This window comes from Vombatus ursinus, unplaced genomic scaffold (genome assembly GCF_900497805.2).
Source record: "Vombatus ursinus unplaced genomic scaffold, bare-nosed wombat genome assembly UNPS02014811.1, whole genome shotgun sequence".
Classification (NCBI taxonomy): Eukaryota; Metazoa; Chordata; class Mammalia; order Diprotodontia; family Vombatidae; genus Vombatus; species Vombatus ursinus.
The window spans coordinates 20,860,270-20,880,944 of NW_020954589.1; the positions used below are offsets into that span (position 1 = coordinate 20,860,270).

A 20,675-nucleotide genomic window follows, 5' to 3' on the forward strand; every position below is an offset into this window, starting at 1 on the left:
GTGTGTGTGTGTGTGTGTGTGTGTGTGTGTGTGTGTGTGTGTGTGTGTGGTAAATAGAGTGGTAGGAAGCACACTGGCCATTTATTACCTGTGTGACCTTAGGTAAGTCATGCCCCTCACTAGACATTAGTCTCCTCCTCCGTAAAATGACAGGGCCGAACCAGATGGGAAATTCTGTGACTGTCTCATCTCTTCAGCAAGCATAAGCTCTCCAGGCTTAGGGGCTATGTCGTATCTTGCTCCTGTATTCCCCAAAATATCTAGTACCTACTCACCATTTGTCCCCCACCCTACCCCCCCCCCCCCCCCTTGGTTGTCAATACCGTGTTGGGCATCTGAATCTCCGGATTGATGTATCCCAGGACGTCATCCAAGCGCATGATATTATCAATAACATCATCGAGCTGGAAGGAAAATGGCGTATGTAAGTTGTATGTCCTTGGCATCTTCTCCTTGAGGGAAGGATGGATAGATTTGGGGTTAGGAGGGACTGGAAAGGGCAGAGATCTGCCTCTAAAGCAGAGATTAAAGGTGGACAGACAACAACCAGCCACCTAGGTCAGTGACCTGTTGCTCTATCCCACCTTCTCCCATCCAGCCTGGCTTCCTCCTTAAAGCTAAGAAACCCCAGGGGGAGTGACAGGCATGGACTCGGGGACTCTGGGGGTACAACAACCAACTTCCAACCCCTAGGAATCCTAAGTAACAGCTCCTAGAAGACAGTTCAATGAGGGCAAAGTACTTGTCTTCTCCTAACTCTGTATCTCCCCCAGGAGAGCTTTGCTTAGAGGCAAGCTAGATGGTGCAGCAGATACAGCGAGAGGCCTGCAGTCAGGGAGACCTGTATTCAAATCTGACCTGAGACACTCACTAGCTGTGGGACCCCAAGTAAGTCATTTAAATTCTGTCTGCCTCAGTTTCCTCATCCATAAAGTGGGAATAATAATACCACCTACCTGCCAGGGTTGTTGTGAGGATCAAGTGAGAAAATATTTGTAAAGCATTTTACTACAGTGCCTGGCACATAGGAGGTGCTTAATAAATGCTTGTTCTCTTCTTTCCTTTCTTGTATAGTAAGTGCTTAATAATTGTTTGCTGGGGGCAACTAGGTGGCACAGTGGATAGAGCACTGGCCCTGAATTCAGGAGGACCTGAGTTCAAATACGGCCTCAGACACATAACACTTACTAGCTGTGTGACCCTGGGCAAGTGCTTAGTCAAAAAAAAAATTATATATATATATATATATGTATTTATATATATATATATAAAAACTGTTTGCTGAATTGAATGGTGGCAGGGGGAGACCAGGTTTTGTGACTTCCCAGCTCAACAGTGTGACTCAGCAGCCCCACAAGCTGATGAGCTCCAAGGCTGCATTAGTGCAAACATAACATCCAGAGAATGGGATCAAAGAACCCCCCCTTTACTGTGCCCAAGCCAGGTCACAGCTGTAGTCTTGTTTGAAAAACTTCTGTCTGAGGCCGAATTTGAACTCAGGTCCTCCTGACTCCAGGGCCGGTGCTCTATCCACTGCACCACCTAGCTGCCCCTGGAGCACCACATTTTAAGAAGGACATTTGACAAGCTGAAATTGGTCCAGAGAAAGGGGACTGGGACAATAAGGGGACTTGGGACCAGGCTAGAGTGAGAGCAATTGAAGAAACTTGGGGTGTTTATTTATCGTGAAAAGGAAGAGGGCCTGAGGTAGAGGTGAGACATGACCGTATTTTTCAAGCATCTCAGGAGCTGTTGGGAACAGACAGATATGTTTTATTTAGCACGAGAAGGAAGAAATAAGAGCAATGAGTATATAGAGACAGATTTTTGCCTAATGGGGGCTGAACCTGTGATCTCACTGATATAGGAATTCCAAGGCCAGAGCTGTCTACCAATATTAGGAAAAATTTCCTAAAAATCCTTGTTGTCTGTTCCTTGTTTCAGAGAGGACCAAAGACATCATGGGGTAATGTCTTCACTTTTGCATGAATTGGGTTTAAGTGAGGCAGAGCCGCACAGAGTCTCAGCCTCATTCTCTCTTCCAGAGTCACCAAAGTCCAGTGGCAGGACAAAAGTCAGGATGACTGGCGGTGACCCAGGCTGCAATGGATGACTTTGGCATCTCTGACGTCTGACCAAGCTCCGGCCTCCTTCACGGCCTTTCGAACAAATTGCTCTCATTCACCCCATTCTGCTAGAAGGAGAGCTGTCCAAAAGCGGAATGAGCTTCCTCAGTACATGTGAGTGCCCTATCACTAGAGGCAGTGGCAGGAGCCCAGATGGCCACTTGTCAGGAATGCTATATAGAGGGAACTCCTGTTGAAGCCCAGGTTGGACTAGATAACATTTCTGAGGTCCCTTCTGATTCTGAGACTCTCCTGCTGGTGGACCTGATGCCATCATCATGTCACTGTCACAGCAGCTGGGAAACCTGGTGAATTTACCATCCCCCCACACACATACATCTTCACTCTGACAATCATGACTTTCAGAAGGTCTTGAAGGGACCCCACTCCCATGCTTTCCTCAGTGACCCTCAACTGTTTATTGATCAATGCTTTAGAAGCATGTATTAATCATATCTCTCTTTGTTGCCTCCTGCCCTTTATCAGACTGGGAGTTCCTTGGTCTAGGAACTGTGTTCCTCCCATCAAAATGGGGGCTATTCAAGGACAGGGACCAAGGTTTCCCCTATCAAATTGTGGGGACCTGAAGGCAAACACTGCATCTCTCCCATCAGATTTGGAAGCTCCCTGGGGGTAGAGACTGTGACCCTATCAGACTAGCTGTTCCTTGAGAGCTTAGCTCATGCTCCCACGGAGCCCTATACTGGCCCTTGAACCTGACCAGTAGTAGCACATGGCCTGACTCACCTCTCTCTCTGGATTGGAGCCGATATTCAGCATAGCCATAGGGCTGTTGGGGGCGCTATTGCCTGCAGAGGAAGAGAGCACATGGCTGGCCCGGACGCCAGGGGAAGCAGCTGGAGGCGGCTTTGGGGAGCTCTGGGCAGGGCTGATGTGGGCAGCAAACTTGTTCCCATAGGTCTCGGACAAGTACTCCCGCACCTTCTGGTCTCGTGACTGTTGCAGATGGTAGGAGGTGGGGTTCTCCAGGTACGACTGCACCTACGGCCCCAGAGAGAAAGGAGAAGAAGGTGTCAAGGGAGTCATGAGCCCTAGGAGGGACAGCGGCATTCTCAGGGTGCTAGGGAGTCATGCAGGGCAGGCAGTACCTTCAGGACCTCTCCTGGCACGGGAGGTGGCGACTGGAAATGGACTGGCGTGTTGATGGCTGGGGTGGGGGGCCCCGGCAGCTGCTGCTGCTGCTGCTGTTGCTGCTGCTGCATGTAATGCATCACAGCCTGTTGCTGCATCCGCTCCCGCTGCTCCTCCTGCTGAGCCTGCTCCCTCATGAGCTGCATTCGAAGGCCGATGCGAGACGCCATGGCAGCTGGCTGCAGGCGCCCGAAGGCAAGCTGGATCCCTGTGGGAGAAGCAGAGGACCAATGGAGCTCATGCTCACCCTAAGGAGCAGCACCATGATAAGGCACAGTTAAATAGTGCTTTACAAAGCACTTGACAGACACTCCTTTATTTGAACCCCAGAATAATTCTACGAAGCAGGTGCTGATATTATCCTTATTTTACAGATGAAGAAACAGATCTACTTAACAAAGGTTAACTGACTGGTCCAGGATCACATAGCTAGTAAATCTCTAAGGCTAGATTTGAACTCTGTGGATAGAGTGCCAGGCCTGGAGTCAGGAAGACTCATCTTCCTGAGTTCAAATCCGGCCTCAGACACTTACTAGCTGTGTGACCCTGGGCAAGTCACTTAACACTGCTTGCCTCAGTTTCTTCATCTGTAAAAAGAGCTGAAGAAGGAAATGGCAAACCACTTCAGTATCTCTGCCAAGAAAACCCCGAACAGGGTCACGAAGAGTAAGAAATGACTGAAAAACGACTAAATAACAACTTCCCGAATCCAAGTCCAACACTATCCACTGCACCATCATGCAGCCTCAGAGCCTAGGTCTTTCTGACTCTAAGTTCAGCAGTCTATGGGAGGCAGGATGGTGTAGTGGAAAAGAACAATGGGCATAGAATCAAAGGACCTGGGTTCAAGTCCCCGCCTCTGCTATTTCTCCCCTGTTTGTCCTTGGGCAGGTCACTACCCCTGGACCTCAGTTTCCTCCTCTATAAAACAAGGGGTTTGGAATTGACAATCTCTGGGCTCCCTTCCAGGTCATTTCTCATCCTTCTACCATGATTATCAGTACACACACACACACACACACACACATGCTGGTGTTTAACAAGGGGCTAATGTTTACTGTAGCCTAAGGGGCCAACTCCTATTCAGTAATCAGTGTAGGTCTGGCTACAGAAGTCTCTCTTTAAGAGGCAGAAAGTTCCATTTAAACAAATCAATCAGAAAAGATATACATAAGCAATTTGGTTCAATTGACCAAACATTTATAGAATACTTAATGTGTGCTGAGCACCAAACCAAGCCCTAGAAATAACAATAATAGTTAGCATGTATATAGTCCTTTAAAATTTTTAAAGTCCTTTATAAATGTTATCTCATTTGATCCTCACAATAGCTCTAGAAGGTACTTGCTGTAACTGTCCCCACTTTATGGATAAGGAAACTGAGGCAGAGAGTGATTAAATGACCTGACCAGGGTCACACAGTCTGAAGCTGGTAACTTGTACCATCCAGCTGCTTCAGGAGGTCCCCTGAATACTTCCCCCTTAGATTGAGAGCCCTTTCAAAGCAGGGCCTGTCTGTGTTTCCTCCATCAAAAGAAGCAAAGGGGGGAGGAGCAGCTAGGGGGTACAGTAGATAGAGCACTGACCCTGGAGTCAGGAGGGATTTGAGTTCAAATCCGGCCTCAGACCAAACATTTGACACTTACTAGCTGTGTGACCCTGGGCAAGTCACTTAACCCCAATTGCCTTGCCCCCCCCCCAAAAAAAGGAAGCAAAGAGAGGTAGAGTCTTGAGTTCAAATCTAGATTGAGTCACTAATTAATTATGTGATCTTAGATGAATCCCTTCACCGATCCTCGATTTCCTCATCTGTAAAAATAAGCTCAATCATCCCTTTCAGATATGACTTTCTATGACTGGTTAGAAGGTTCACTTGGATCTCACACACATATATGCTGATGTTTTGGTTTAATCTAAACATAAATCATTCCCTCAGGCTAATACTGCTGGACATCAGCCCATAAGTTGAGCATTAACCATAACCACCTGTACCTGGCCAAAAAAAAATCGCACTAGTTTGTTTTATACATATACGCTTTTTTTCTTAAAAACACTCTCATATCCTTTATCCCATTTGACCCTCACACCAACTCTATGCTTCCACCTGCAACACCTGTACAACTGTACAAACTGCCAAAAATATAAATTCTACTTGTAAACTCAAGGGAATGATTTGGCCATGAAAGAAATGTTACCATATTCAAAATGTTTTCCCAGGTTAATATCAAAATGCACATATGCATAGTGCTTTACTAAACCCAGTTAGGTGCCAATTAGTGTGAGTAATGAAAGTGGCTGAATATAATATATTCAAATTTGCACTATTCAGAATTATAATTGTGTAAAATATGGTCGTTGGTTCCAGCTCAATAGAAATATGGAATGTGAATTTGAATACTGCCACCACACCAAGAGGACTCCTTGTTCCTACTATTCATCGAAACACAGGACACAGAAATTCACATTTCTCACTGTATCTTCCCCAAACTCTTCCAAAGAGGCAGCGGACCTCCTATCAATGAATCACAGGATACAGAGCTAGAAGGGCCCCCAAAGGTTAACTATCTCAATTTGACTAGCTCTCAGACCTTCATTAGCTCTCACTGGGCTATTGCAGAAGCCTCCTGATTGGTCTTCCTGCCTGAAGTCCCCAGGAGACCTTCCCTAGCCACCCCCTATCCAGTTGTTAGGGCTTTTTCCTCTGTAATTACCTTCCACTTACTCTGCAGGTATCTATATGCATCTATTTATTTACATGTTGTGTTCCCCATTAGAATGTAAGCTCTATGAAGGTAGTTGTTTTTTTTTTCCTTTCTTTGTATTCCAGAGAGTGGTCCCAGTGCTTTGAACATTGTAAACAATCAATAAATGCTTATGGTTTGATTTCTAAGAGCTGGAAGAAATCTTAGAAGTCACCCAGTCCAACCCCCTGATTTTACAAATGAGGCAACAGAGATTTAGAGAGATTAAGTGACTTACTCAAGGTCATCTTCATAGTAAAAATCAGAGGTGAGATTTGAATCAGGGCCCTAGTACTTGGGACTGTGCCCTTTCAACTGTGCACTCCAATATGTAGGCAGTGAAGCCAGTATTGAAACCCAAATTCTAGACCCAAACCCATTGCTCTTTCTACTGTATCTTGTTTTTTTGCCAAGGAGTAAAAGTAATGAGAGCTAGTGGCTCAGTGGATAGAGTGCTGGGCCTGGAGTCAGGAAGACCTGAGTTCAAATCCCACTTCAATATTTACTAGCTATGTGACCCTGGGCAAGTCGTTTAACCTCTGTTTGCTTTAATCCTCTGGAGAAGAAAATGACAAAACCATTCCAATGTCTTTGCCAAGAAAATTCCCCGGACAGCATTGGTATAATATCGTCCATAGGGTCACCAAGAGTCAGACACAAGTAAACAACAACAAAAATAATGGCCATTTCAAAAAACCAAAATGAAATTTTGTTTTTTAAAAATCTAAGTAAAATTCTGGAATAAAATTCATTTCAACTTAACAGCTATGCCATAACTACCATTGGATCCTAAATTCAGAGATGAAAGAAACCTCAGGGACTATCTAGCCCCTTCCATCTTACAAATGAGGAACTCAGATCTAGAATTAAGTAACTAGCCCAGAGGCATAGAGCTGGGAAGCATCTGGGGCAGTATTTGAATTCGGCTCTATCTCGGTTCCAAGTCCATGGCAAATCCAGACTGCCTGATCCAGATACCACAGACTTCGTTAATTATTTTTTTGAGTGCTCAGGTAGTCTTTTTTGAGGAGTAGGGATAGCAGCTCTCATTTAAGGTGAGGCAGTCATTACGACCATTTTACAAATGAGGAAGCAGGCTTAGGGGGTAAGTCCAGGGTCATCCGGCTGAGTATGGATTCCAGATATTCCAAGGCCAGCCTTCAGTCCAAAGTGCCGCCACCACCACCACCACCGCCACCACAGCCACCACCACACCAGCTCCCTCACACTGTCCCACCTCCTGAGAGCGGCTCACCTCTGGCTGGGGGGATGCACATGGACAGAAGGGGGGTGGTGCTAGACAGAAGCCCCTCACAGAAATGCTTTCCCCAGGAACAGGGAGGTGGAATGGGAGGGTGAGGGAGTGGAAGAAGGAGCCGACGGGGTGGAGGAGGAAAAAGGGGTGGGGGAGGGAGAGGAGGAAGGGCAGGCAACCACACAAGTCTTCCCCCACCCACCCCCCCATGCCAGGGAATTGGATGAGTTGTTTTTCCAGACTGGATCTACTTTGGAAGGTGAGGAATTTCTGTGCCTTTTGAATCATATACAAGGTATATGCCAGATCACTTGCAAAGTATTTTTGAGACAAGAGCTCTGGCAGTTTATCAGGATGCTGGCTGGAGCCTAGGAGAATAATCTACCCACGTGTCTGGGGCAGGGGGAGGGGGAGGAGCCTCTCTCCAAAGCCCTTCCCCAGCGTGGGTGGAATCCGGAAGGGCTCCTCCAACCCCAGCCCTAGGAAGATCTGACTGGACCTGGGGAGAGGCGAAGACGAGGGAAACCTGGGGCAGGCAGCTAATCTCATTAGCAGCTTTCTCTAAATCCTGGCCCCTCTGGTTCAGCTGGAGCTCGGAGACAACTCCAACCCCACCTTGGCCCTCGGCCATGCTCATTCTTCTTCAGAGGTCCCGGTGAGTTAGGAGCCATCTCTTGCTAGGACACTCATCAAACCCACCCTCACACCCCCCCAATACCCCAGACCCAGGTCTGTAGTCCAGACCCAAGCCCCACCTGGCCCGTGCTTTCCCTCTTCCCCGTGCAGACAGACACAGTCTGATTACAGTGAGAGTAGTCTGGTGAGGGGGCTAGTCCAAGGGGCCTGGCAGCACCAGCCGGCGTTGGGGGTGGGAGAGGTGGAGGATGGGGGGATGATGGCAGTACACTGACAGGGCTCTTGTTCCTCTCCACAAAGGGACCAGGCGCCAATTATGGGGCAAGGAGGCAAAGCAGGCACTGTTGGAATGGGCTGCTCTGGAAAGAGCCTTACCTAGCACCTACATGGAGGACACATCTGCAGAGAAACCAACAACATCTGCGGTAGGAAGAGTGCAAGAAGACAGGGCTGGGGGACTGACCAGCATAGAATCGTAGGGTCAGAGATTGAGAGCTAGATGGGGCCTCTGAGGCCATCCAGCCCAACGCCATTTTACAGAGGAGAAAACTGAGGAGAGAGGCTAGGGGACTTACTTCCACTGTGACTAGTATGTTCAATTCAATAAACATTTATTAAGCACCTACAATGTGCCAGTAGCTATGTATGGCTGTGAGAGTCCCTTGGTCAGCAAGGAGATCAAATAAGTCAATACTTAAGAAAATCAATTCAGATTATTCACTGAAAGGTCACATACTGAAGCTGAAGCTTAAATACTCTGGCCACATAATGAGAAGATGGAACTCATAGGACCCCGATGCTGGGAAAGATCGAAAGCAAAAGGAAAAGGGGATGGCAGAGGATGAGATGGATAGACAGTGTCATGGAGACGATGAACATGAACTTGGACAGACTTTGGGAGATAGTGGAGTACAGAAGGGCTTTGGCCCATGGGGTCATGAAGAGTGGGACATGACGGGGTCATGAAGAGTGGGACGTGACAGAGTCATGTGCCAAGCACCGGGATACAAAAAGAGGCAAAGTACAGTCCCTGCCCTCGAAGAGCTTACAGTCTAACGGGGTGAATAACATGCAAACAAACATATACAAAACAAGCTTTATGCAGGATAAATAGGCGATAATTAACAGAAGGAAGGCCCTGGAATTAAGAGGGGTTGGGAAAGGCCTCCTGTAGGAGGTGGGATTTTAGTTGGGACTTAAAGGAAGCCAGAGAGGTCAGTAGAGTGGAGGAGGGAGAGCATTCCAGGCATGTGGACAGCCAGAGAGAATGCCCAGGACCCATATATGGAGTACTCGTCTTGTTAGAAGAGAGGCCAGGAGGCCAGAGTTACTGCATCAAAGAGTACGTGTTGGGGGGTAAGGTGTAAGAAGATTGGGAAGGTAGGAGAGGGCTAGGTTATGAAGGACTTTAAATGCCCAAGAGAGCAATAGGGAGCCACTGAGCAGGAAGAGAGCAAGCTCATCTAGTCCAACCCTCTCATTTTTTCATCAAAGGGAACCAGAATCCCCTGGGATGTGACATCTAGTTAGTGGCCGAAGCCAGATTCCTGGACTTCTGAGTCCTTTCCACTTAGACCAGCAGTTCTCCCTCAGGACAGCAATCAGAGATCAGGGCCCTGAGGGAATTCAATTCAACAGGCATTTGCCAGGAACTAGGCAAGGCCTTAAGGATACAAAACCAATACAATCCCAGCATTCTAGGAGCTCTGGTTTTACTGGGGAAGCCACACTTACGTGGGAGAAATATATATAAAACATATGCAAAGGAGTATGTAGGACAGCTAGGTGGCGCAGTAGATAGAGTGGCAGGCCTGGAGTCGGGAAGACCTGAGTTCGAATCCAGCCTCAAACCCTAGCTGTGTGACCCAGGGCAAGTCACTTAGCCCTGTTTGCCTCAGTTTCCTCATCTGTAAAATGAGTTGGAAATGTATCTTTGCAAGAAAACCCCGAATGTTCAAATCCAGACTCAGACATTTGACACTAGCTGTGTGACCCTGGGCAAGTTACTTAACCCTAATTGCCTCACCAACAGAAAACCCCAAATGGGTTCACAAAGAGTTGGACATGACTGAACAATAACATGCAAAGCAGATATAAAGTTTATTTTGACCTAGGAGTTGCAGAAAGAGTACTAACTACTTGAAGACTTCTGGAAAGGCATCATGAGCTTCAACCAAGAGGTTGAAGTCAGGAGGGAGGGCATTCCAGGCAGAGGGAACAGCCCACGGAAAGGCAGGGAAGCAGAAAATAGCCATGTTTTGTTGTTGTTCAGTCCTTTCCAATTTTTTGACCCCGTAGACCATTGCAGGTCAAAGCCGTCCATGGGGTTTTTTTGGCAAAGATATTGGAGTGATTTTCTATTTCCTTCTCCAGTGGATTCAGGCATACAGAGGTTTGCTAACTTCCCTTCATATGATGTATATAGCCTCATCCCAGAAATGATTTTGTATCTCATTTTCAAGGTACATATTGTTTCCCCTAGTAGAAAGAAAGCTACTTGAGGGCAGGGACTATTTGATTTTTGTCTTTGTCTCTCCAGAACCCAGCACAGCGCCTGGCACATAGAGGGTGTTTAATAAATGCTCATTGAATTAGATTGAGTCGATGGAGATGGCCATCCAAAGGGAAAGTCAGAGGGCACTTTCTATCCAACTTCATAATTTCGCCGAGGAAATGCTGAGCCAGGTAGTATCTTTCAAAGGTGACCGCTATCACCGGTCCTTCACAGGACCAGGATCCCCAGGGGCTGACTGACTCTGGCTGAGGGATGATAGGGTCATAAATTTAGCCTGGAAGGCACCTCACAGGCCACCTAGTGCAACTCCTTCATTTTACAGATGAGGGAGACCTGACAATCAGGGAAGTTAAAAGGTTTCAGCATTAAATATGGGAGAGGCATTTGAAGCCGGGTCCTCTGAGACTCTAGAGCAGGGGTGCAGAACCTGTGGCCTCTAGGCCCTCGAGTGTGGCCTTTTGACTGAATTCGGTCAATTCAGGTTCCCCACCCCTGCTCTAGAGGCAGTGCCCTTTTCACCATGTCCCACTGCCTGTGAGAAAGGGGGCCCCTCACCAAGCTCCCTACCAATCCTGGAGGATTCACCACACCTTCTACAAAATTCCCCTGCATTTATAGAGCATGGCATGCTTTTTCCTAATCCCTTTCCCATCCATCACCTTACCTGATCCTCACAACCACGTGCCTGGAGAGGTAAGCAAATTATCTCCACAGACAAATGAGGAAGAGGAAGATGACTTATATAATGACTTATATAGCTTCACACATGTAGTTGGTTTAGAAAGAGAGTAAGGACTAGAACCCAGGTGTCCTAGGTCTCCAGATTCCTATTCCAAAACTCAGAGCTCTCCCAAACAGAGATGAAGATAGGAACTGGACCTGTGATTTCACTGGGGAACTAACTGCAACCAGGCGGCAGACTGAATAGAATAGAGTGCCAGGCCTGGAGTCAGGAAGATGCATCTTTATGAGTTCAAATCTGGCATCAGACCATAGCTGTGCGACATTGGGTAAGTCATTTAACCCTGTTTGCCTCAGGTTCCTCATTTGCAAAATGATCTGGAGAAGGAAATGGAAAACCACTCCAATATCTTTGCCAAGAGGCAAACAGGATTAAGTGACTTGTCTAGCTAGTAAGCGTCTGAGGCTGGATTTGAACTCAGGAGGATGGGTGTTCCTAACTTCAGGCCTCACATTCTATCACTGCATCATCTAGCTGTCTCTTAATAGATGCTTATAAACTGACTGCCTCAGGAAGAAAATCCAGGGCCCTGCAAAACAGTGAGGCAGAAAGACAGCCAAAATGACCTGTTGGCCTGGACCGGGAGAAATAGAAGAGATTCAGTAGAGGGGAGTGAATTGACTTGAATTTCCTATTTTGTTCACCTTGCTCCTTCCAATGGAAGAGCAGTAGGGTCAAAAATGGAGAGTGGGAAGGGACGCTCCGTGATCCTCTGGTCCAGCCTTCCTCACCTGACAGATCAGCCATAAATCAAAGCCAGGCTTAAGGAACCCGCTCAAGGTCACGGAGTGAGTGGCTGAGTCAGGACCTGAACCGAGATCTTTGGCACCCTTTTTACTACACCGTGACATCGTAATAAACAGGGAAGATTACTGTGCTATAAGAGATGACGACTATCATATCTACAGAGAAGCATGGCGGGACTCACACAAAGAGATGGAAAAGGAAGTAAGCAGAGCCGAGAAAACGACAGACAAAAATGACTTCAACAGTGTGGATGGAAAAGACACCCACCACAAAAGAATGCCATTAATAAGAACTAACATTTATGTAGCACCCACTGTGACCCTGGCCAAGTCACTTCACCCTGTTTGCCTCAGTTTCTGCATCTGTAAAATGGGCTGGAGAAGGAAATGACAAACCACTCCAGTATCTTCACCAAGAAAACCCCAAATGGGGTCACGAAGAATCAGACACGACTGAACAACAACAACAACAGCAACCACAAAGAGTGTGAGGCACCGTGCTAAAGGCATTACAATCAGTATCTCATTTGATCCTCACAACAACCCTGGGAGGTGGGTGCTATTACGATCATCCCCATTTTACAAATGAGGAAACTAAGGCAAACAGAGGTTAAATGACTTGCCCAGGGGTCACACAGCTAGCAAGTATCTGAGCTGGATTTGAACTCAGTCTTCCTGACTCCAGGCCCGGCATCACTATCCACTCAGCCATCTAGTGGCCTTGGAGTGGCAAGGGCTCCGTATTCAGAATCAGGCTGCTGGTCTTGCCTCTGTACTGATTTTTTTTTCTTTGTCAAGGCAATCAGGGTTAAGTGACTTGCCCAGGGTCACACAGCTAGTGAGTATCATGTGTCTGAGGTCGGATTTGAACTCAGGTCCTCCTGACTCCAGGGTTTATTACGACATCACGGCATAGTAAAAAGGGTGCCAAGGATCTCGGTTCAGGTCCTGACCCAGCCACTCACTCCGTGACCTTGAGCAGGTTCCTTAAGCCTGGCTTTGATTTATGGCCCCTTGATTTATGTGCCACCTAGCTGCCCCTGCACTGATTTTCTGAGCAAATCAATTAATCTTTTTGGAGGGAAAATGACTCAACCAAGATCACACAGCTATTTAGTGAGCCCTAGTTCAGGTTCTCATCACCTTTCTCAACTGGACTCTTGCAATAGCCTCCTAATTGGGCTCCCCTCCTCCCACAGCAAGTCTCTCCCCTCTCCAATCCATTGTTCACACAACTGCCAAAGAGGCATTGTTAAATATCTCTTTGGTACAGGTTTGATCATGTCACTCCCCTGAAAGAAACTGCTGTGCCTTCCTATTGTGTCTTGAATAAAATTTACCCTCCTGTCTTTGGAAAGTAAAGTCCTTCACTATCCGGCTCCAGTCATCCTTCTCCAGGTTAATTACACCTGCCTCTCCCTGTCTCCAGCCAAATGGGCTCTCTGGTGGTTCCTCACACTCGGCACTCCATCCCCTCCCTACACGGCTTTGCACTGGCTGTCCCTCATGCCCAGAGCAGACTTCCTGCAAACCTCTGCTTCTTAAAGTTGCTTGATTCCTTCAAGGTTCAGTCCCAGCCCCAGCTTTTACATGAAGCCTTCCCTGGTCCTCCTGGATGCCAGCATCCCCCATTAACTTAACATTTATTTTGTGTATATCTTCAATAGACCTCTATAGGTACATGTTGCCATTCCTGAGAAAATCGAAACTTCTCAGGGAGGAAGATGACTTCATTTTCATCTTCATCTCATGCCCACTGATTAGCACAGTAATCTGCACCTAGGAGGTGCTAAATAAATGCTTATTGATGGATTGATTGATGGGTTAAGTAATAGCACAGCTAGACTATTACTGTTATAAACTGAATCCAACACAAAACACAGAATGTCAGAGATGGAAGGGGCCAAAAACATAAACTGTTAGGATATAGAACACAGAATGTCAGGACTCCAGGGGGCTTTATTACATAGAAAGTTAGAACACAGAACATAGAATGTCAGGGCTGGAGGGAGCCTTAGAACATAGAATGTTAGATCTAGAAGGAGCCTTAGAACGTAGAATGTGAAGACTGGACAGGGCCTTAAAATGGAGGATGTTAGGACATAGAACATAGAATGTTAGGGCCAGAAGGAGCCTTAGAACATTAAATGTTAGGACACAGGGCACAGAATGTCAGAACTGGAAGGAACCTTAGACCATAGAATGTTAGAAAACAGAACATAGAATGTCAGGTCCAGAAGAAGCCTTAGAACATAAGATGTCAGGGTGCTCTGCCTTAGAACATGGAATCTTAAGACAGAACATAGAATGTGAGGGATGAGAGGGGCCTAACAGACCATCTATCTAGCCCAAGTCTTCATTTCACTGAAGATAAGACTCCATGCTAGTTCTATCGTGGAATGATGATCAAAGAAGGGAAATGACCACCACTTGGGTACATGCTTATAGGCAGAACTGCCCACTACCCACTTTGTTTCTTTTTTCTCTATCAAGAAAAATTATTTTGAGACTGGAAAGGACAGAACAAAATTGTCTATTAGGCAGCTGAAACCCAAGATAAGTAAGGAGATAGAGAGCACTTAGCTGCCCCTGAAGGCCCATATGAACTACCTCCTGAAAATGGAGGCCAAAAAAAAAAAGTAAGCTTAGCTTTGATTCCAAATAAAATTCTAGAACATATTAATAAAGAGATAGTTAGTGAATATCTAGAAAAAGAAGTGGCAATCCCAAAGGACCAGCCAGGTTTCATCAATAAGGCAAGGTAGGTGGCACAGTAGATAGAGTGCTAGGCCTGGAGTTGGGAGGACCTGGGTTCAAATCCAGCCTCAGCCACTTACTAGCCGTGTGACCCCACTGGGCAAGTCACTTAACCTCTATATGCCTCAGTTTCCACAACTGTAAAATGGGGATAATAATAGCTCATACCTCCCAGGGTTATCATGAGGATCAAATGAAATAATATTTGTAAAGAGCTTAGCACAGTGCCTGGCACATAGCAAGCACCATTTAAATGCTTATTCCCTTCCTCATCAATAGTAAGTCATATGAGATGAAACTTATTTCCTTTTTGGCAGTGTTATTACATGAGTCAATCTGGGGAATGCTGTATATATTGTTTACCTGGATTTTAGCAAAGCACTTGACAAAATCTCTCACGCTATTCTTGTGAAAAAGATGGAGAGGTAATATGCTAGACAGTAGTGCAGCTGGGAGGGTGCAGAGCCAGACAGCCCCAGAGCTGCCATCAATAGTTTGGTATCAATTTGAAAGGAAGTGTCTGGCGGATTCCCTCTGGCTCTGAGTGTGGCCTGGTTTTAGTTGACATCGTTAGCAACTACTTGGATAAAGGCATAGTTGGCATAACCCTAACGATGGTATATAACACAACGTCAGGAGGGATAATTCATGCCTTTGATGACATTCAGGATCCAAAGAGACCTTGAACCCTAGGCTAAATCTAATAAGGACAAAACTGAATAGAGAATTGTCAAGACTTACACATAGGCTGGAAAGATCAATTCCACAAATGCACTATGGGGAAAACATGAGTACATACCAGCTTGTCTGAAAAAGATCAGGGAGCAAGAGGGGGTTGGGGGCGGGGCACTTAGTGGGCTGCAATTTTTTTTGTTTGCTTGTTTTCTGGTCTTTTTGAGACTGGGTCTCCCTATTACTCTCAGGCCAAAGGTGTAGTGGCTTTTCATGGGCCTAATCCCACTACCGATCATCAAGGGAGCTTCTACCTGCTCCATTTCTGACCTGGTCCAGTTTGCTTCTCCTTAGACAGGGAAAGGAATTAAGTATTTATATAGCACCTATTACATTCCAGGCATTGTGTTAAGTGCTTTACAAATATTATCTTCTTTGATTTTCACAACAACTCTGCAAAGTGGGTACTGTCATTATTCCCATTTTATGATTGAAGAAACTGAGGCAGAGAGAGGTTAAGTCAAGGGTGGGGAACGTGCAGCCTTGAGGCCATATGTGGCCCTCAAGTGAGGCTCTTTGCCTGAGTTTGGATTCAAAGGGCCACACTTGAGAGGACCACATATGACCTTCCCTAATAGCCCTGAGTTAAGTGATTTGCCCAGTGTCACACAGCTAGTAAGTGTCTGAGGCTGGATTTGAACTCAGATCTTCCTGACCTCAGGCCCAGCACTCTATCCACTGTGCCATCTAGCTGCTGTAAGAAAGACAGTGGTCTCTCCTGCTGCCATGTTGGTGCCAGATTTAGTGTAGACACCTAATCAGCCTGGCCCACTGCAGCTCAGAACTCTAGAGGCTCCAGAAATCCACCAGCCTCAGCCCCCTTAGTAACAGGGGATTATAGGTGTGTGCCACCATGCCTGACTGATTGAAAATCTAACGTGAGTCAACTATGATATATAGTGGGCAATAAAGCCAACATCATTGTAGGCTATATTAAAACAGGAGGTGAGAGTCCAACTTTTAGTTTGCTCTAGTCAGACCACATCGAGAGTACTGTGTTCACTTCTGGGCACAATTTAAGAAGGAAGCTGACAAGATGAAAGCATTGAGAGGATGGGTTATATCAGCCGAAGAAGCATTGAAGGAATGCAAAATGTTTAGCCTAGAAAAGACTCATGGGGGCATCATAACCACCTTCAAATACCTGAAAGACTGGGAGGAAGAGGAGTGATCAGATTGGTTCTAATCAGCCCTAGAGGGTAGAAAGAGGAAGAATGGCTAGAAGATACAAAGGGGTAAACTGAGGTTTGATGTAAGGAAAGACTCCCCCTGAATTAGAGGTGTCTAAAAGTGGAGGGAGCTGCCTTGAGAAGTCATGGCTTCTCCCTCACTGGCAAAGACTGGATGCCCACTTTTCAGGGATGTGTAGAAAGAGAGTCTTGTTTATGTATGGTCATGTAGGTTGAGCTCTGCGGCCCCCTCCAGCTCTTGAGACTCTGTGAGATGCACAGAGGGGAAGTTACACTTCATGAATTCCCATGGGGACATCAAAAAGAAGGCATTTCCTTCCTGTTGAGTACTCATCTGGGGAGGCCCCAAGGAAAAAACAAAACAGAGCAACCCAGTGGTTAGAGAACTGGACCCTGAAGACGCAGCTCTTGAACATCTTCTCATCCTTCCGTGTGGAGAGGAAGACCCCAGCCAGTCTAACAGCTTGGGGGCTGGCAATCTGAGTGGAGAGCTAGGTGATGTCGGAGAAAGGGAGAGGAGGGCAAGGAACAAGCATCTGCTGCTCTCCAGGCCTGGTTCCCACCCTGCCTGAAATTCCCAGAGGTCAGGTACACCAGCCCCATGCTCCAGCATGGTCGCTCCCCACAGCCCACAAGCCCAGGGAAAGCGCTGTCGGAGTTGGTGCCTGGTAGGGCTGGGATTTCTAGCCCTGAGCAAGTCAAGGCAATCCTGTGGCTAGGGTTGGGAAGGCTTCAAAGGGCTATTGAAGGCCAGTGAGGAGTCCCATGAAGATCAGCCAGATGCTGACCCAGAAAGCAGATATCTCATGGGACCTAAGGTTTGGGGGTGGGGGTCAGGAGGAAGTGAGAGGAAAGACAGTAGGCATCCAAGCCCAGGGAGCAGGAGGCAGTTTGGAAACCGGGAAGAGAAAGATGAAACATGTGGCTTCCCCAATCCTGGAGCGCACCAAGGAGATGGATGGCCCCAGGGCTATAAGGGCCCTGGTGAAACAGAGAAACTGATCACACATAGAGGGTTGTCTCACCAGGCTAACGTCTTCACTTCTCCTGCCACACACAGCATTTCCCCCTCCCCCATACACAGTGTTACACCAAACAGACACAAAACCCAACACCCCATTTTCCTGATACACACACAACAGATAGAGTCTCTCAACCTCACTCTCTTTCTCACTCTCTCTCTCTCACACACACACACACACACACACACACACACACACACACATGCACAGAGGCAGCCATTTAATAACTTACAGACAATGCTCCTTTTCTTGATACAGTCCTTCAAACACACAAAAGTACATACAACTCCCTCTGTCTCATATAGTTAACTGCTAATAACAGTTAACATGTATATAGTCCTTAAGGCTTGAAAATATTTATTACTATTTTTTCTTGTTGTTCAGTTGTTTCAGTTGTGTCTGACTCTTCTTGACCCCATTTGGGGTTTTCTCGGCAAAGATGCAGGAGTGGTTTGCCAGTTCCTTCTTCAGTTTATTTTACAGATGAGGAAACTGAAGCAGAGTTAAATGACTTGTCCAGGGTCATACAGCTAGTGAGTGAAGCCAGATTGGAACTCAGGTCTTCTTGACTCCAGGCCCAGCTCTATCCACTGTACCACCTAGACGCCCTTATTATTATTATTCACAGATAAGGAAACTGAGGCTCACAGAGGTTATCCAAGGCCTTCTTGGCTTTACATCCAGTGGCCTATCCACAAGCTCAAACTGCCTTTTCTTACACATATTTATAAGTGCTGCACACACACACAGATATTACAGACCCTCCATCTCACAGATACAGACAAATGCTTCATTCACGTCCAAATTACACATAAAGTCCATCTCACACACAACACAGGTGCACACTAGTCTCTCCATTTCATAAGTACTCACAAGGCCCCATTCATACATGCAAGTCCTTCATACACACACAGCTACACATAAATCCATCATACACAGATACACAGAAGGCCATTGCACACAAAGAGACAAACATAAGTGCCTTACCACACAGAGATAACCCAAGTCTCTCCATTTCACACAGATTCCCACAAGTCCCTCACTTCTCACAGATGCCTCATTCACACACAGATAGATGCCAGTGCATCACTCACACGCACGCACGCACACACGCACACATACACAAATCCATTGCATACGCAGCAAGATACACACAAGTCCCTCTATCTCTCACACACAGATGCCCTTTGAAAAGCATTTCAAAATTCCACACCCTGACAATCGCATTCTGATGTTCAGGAATTCCTTCCCTAGGGATCTCACCATGCCCTTCTGGCCCCCGCAGCCGGCTACCCTTGACTTCCCAGCCCCTTTGGTTGCTTCCTTCTCTCTTTCCTACCTCCAGCACACACTCATCTGGATGCCCTTTTCAGTAGGTCTCCTGGCATGCATCCACACCCATCTCTAATAGCTTTCTTCTTGTGTTGTGGGTATATACTTGGTCTCCCCAGCTAAATAGGAAAATCATACCGTCCCACTCCACTGCCAATAAAGGACAGTTAGTCACATTTCTGTAGCCCTTTAAGGTCTACAAAATAACTGCGTAGTCACAAAGACAAGCAACTTTGAAACACTTAAGAAGCCTGTTCAATGCAATGACCAACCGCACTCCAAAGGATCGGTGATGCAGCACACTGCCCACCTCCTGGCGGAGGAGCAATGGGCTCGGAGTGCGTAATGAGACATACATTTTGGAACCTATAAATGTGAGGATTTGTTTCCCTTGATTATGTATATTTTTTAAGGGGGGGGGGGGGGGCGGGGGAGAGAAAATAAAAGCATGTCCATTGACAAACAGTTTAATTAATTTGGGGGAAAAAAATAAGATTAACTCTGTGAGGTGCATCCTATAAGTATTGTGAGCCTTGTCTAAGGCTCACAGAGGTTTGAATGACTTGCCTGTGGTCATACTAGAAGTTTAGTGTGTTAAGGTAGGATTTGAACCCAGGCTGCTTGACTCTAGCCTATTCTTACACTCTCCCTCCAGCAATATCAGCTCATCAGCACACAAAGAAATGCTTTTTTGAATGAAGGAATCAGTGTTGGGCCAGTTATTCAGCATTAGCTTCCTTTCATAGTCAACCTCACACAGAGACAGTTTCTCCAAGTAATACAGACAGGAGGTATGGGGTGGGGACCCCTACAATCAGGCCCAGAAAACCCATGGGCCCAGGAAGAAGAGATGCTATCTTACTGATGCTTTCTGTAATATGACTGGTGAATTTCCCTTTCTCAATTCCTTATCTCTGCCCACCCTTCTTTAAAGATGTCCCTGACTCAAGTCAGATTCTTCCCATTCTTCATTTCCCAATGAGTCATCCACTAGGAGATCATCAAGGTCTGCCCACTGAAGGCATCTTGCTATCTACCCTGCCCACAGGTATCTCATGCCCCCTTCCCCACTCTCACCTCCTTCCATCACTCGCTCTGGTTCTGTGAATAGTAATAAAATCAGTGGAAAGGTTGATACCATCAACCATCCTATTGCTTCTCTCACAATCCTCGTGACACCCCCAGCCCAAAACTACCTTCCCTCACCCCAATCCCAGTATTAGAATGTAAAGTTCCTGAAGGCCTGGACCGTTTCATAGCTGTGTTTGGATCTGCGGTGCCTGACACAGTGCCTGGAGCATAGTATGAGCTTAACCAATGCTTGTTCACACTTATCCATTCCCTGTCCAGGCAGAAGGCCCTTACCCACAGTGGGAAGGTGGAAGAGCACTTCCTCCCACCCTAATTTTCCAAGGAGGACCAGCAGCACTGGTCCAACCTAATCCTGTATTCTCACTCTTCTTTTTCACCTTAATAGTGGAAAAAAAAAAAAAAACCAAACCTCAGCAGAGTCCAGCCAAGGGGAAGGATGAGGGGACCTACCTCAAAGCCAATATATCTGGCTCTCACTGAGGTGGTTAACACTATGCCACGAGAGTGCCCCAGGGGAGAATTAAATCAAGCTGGTCAGACAGCAGTACAATTACACAGATCAAAGACTGAGCTCTGGATTGTAGAGATGGTACCTGCCTGTGTTTGGGAGAGAGAAAGAACGTGAGGACGTGTAAGG

The 20,675-nt window shown here is 46.6% G+C and overlaps 1 protein-coding gene across 4 annotated transcripts in view; it reads right to left on the reverse strand.

Annotated features, from left to right (window-relative positions):
- The window catches only part of LOC114053493 (transcription factor EB-like), a 78,402-nt gene that overhangs the window by 9,015 nt on the left and 48,712 nt on the right, over positions 1-20,675 (reverse strand). For 2 of the 4 annotated variants that reach the window (XM_027876598.1, XM_027876599.1), the window contains exons 2-4: positions 3,236-3,486; positions 2,874-3,128; positions 324-452 (exon numbers count right to left, since the gene is read on the reverse strand). In XM_027876598.1, the coding sequence (XP_027732399.1) occupies positions 324-452; positions 2,874-3,128; positions 3,236-3,448 (597 nt within the window). In that variant the 5' untranslated portion in view covers positions 3,449-3,486. Of the gene's footprint in view, positions 1-323; positions 453-2,873; positions 3,129-3,235; positions 3,487-7,274; positions 7,312-20,675 lie in introns of those variants that run through there. The other 2 variants (XM_027876597.1, XM_027876596.1) reach the window with 2 other exon arrangements.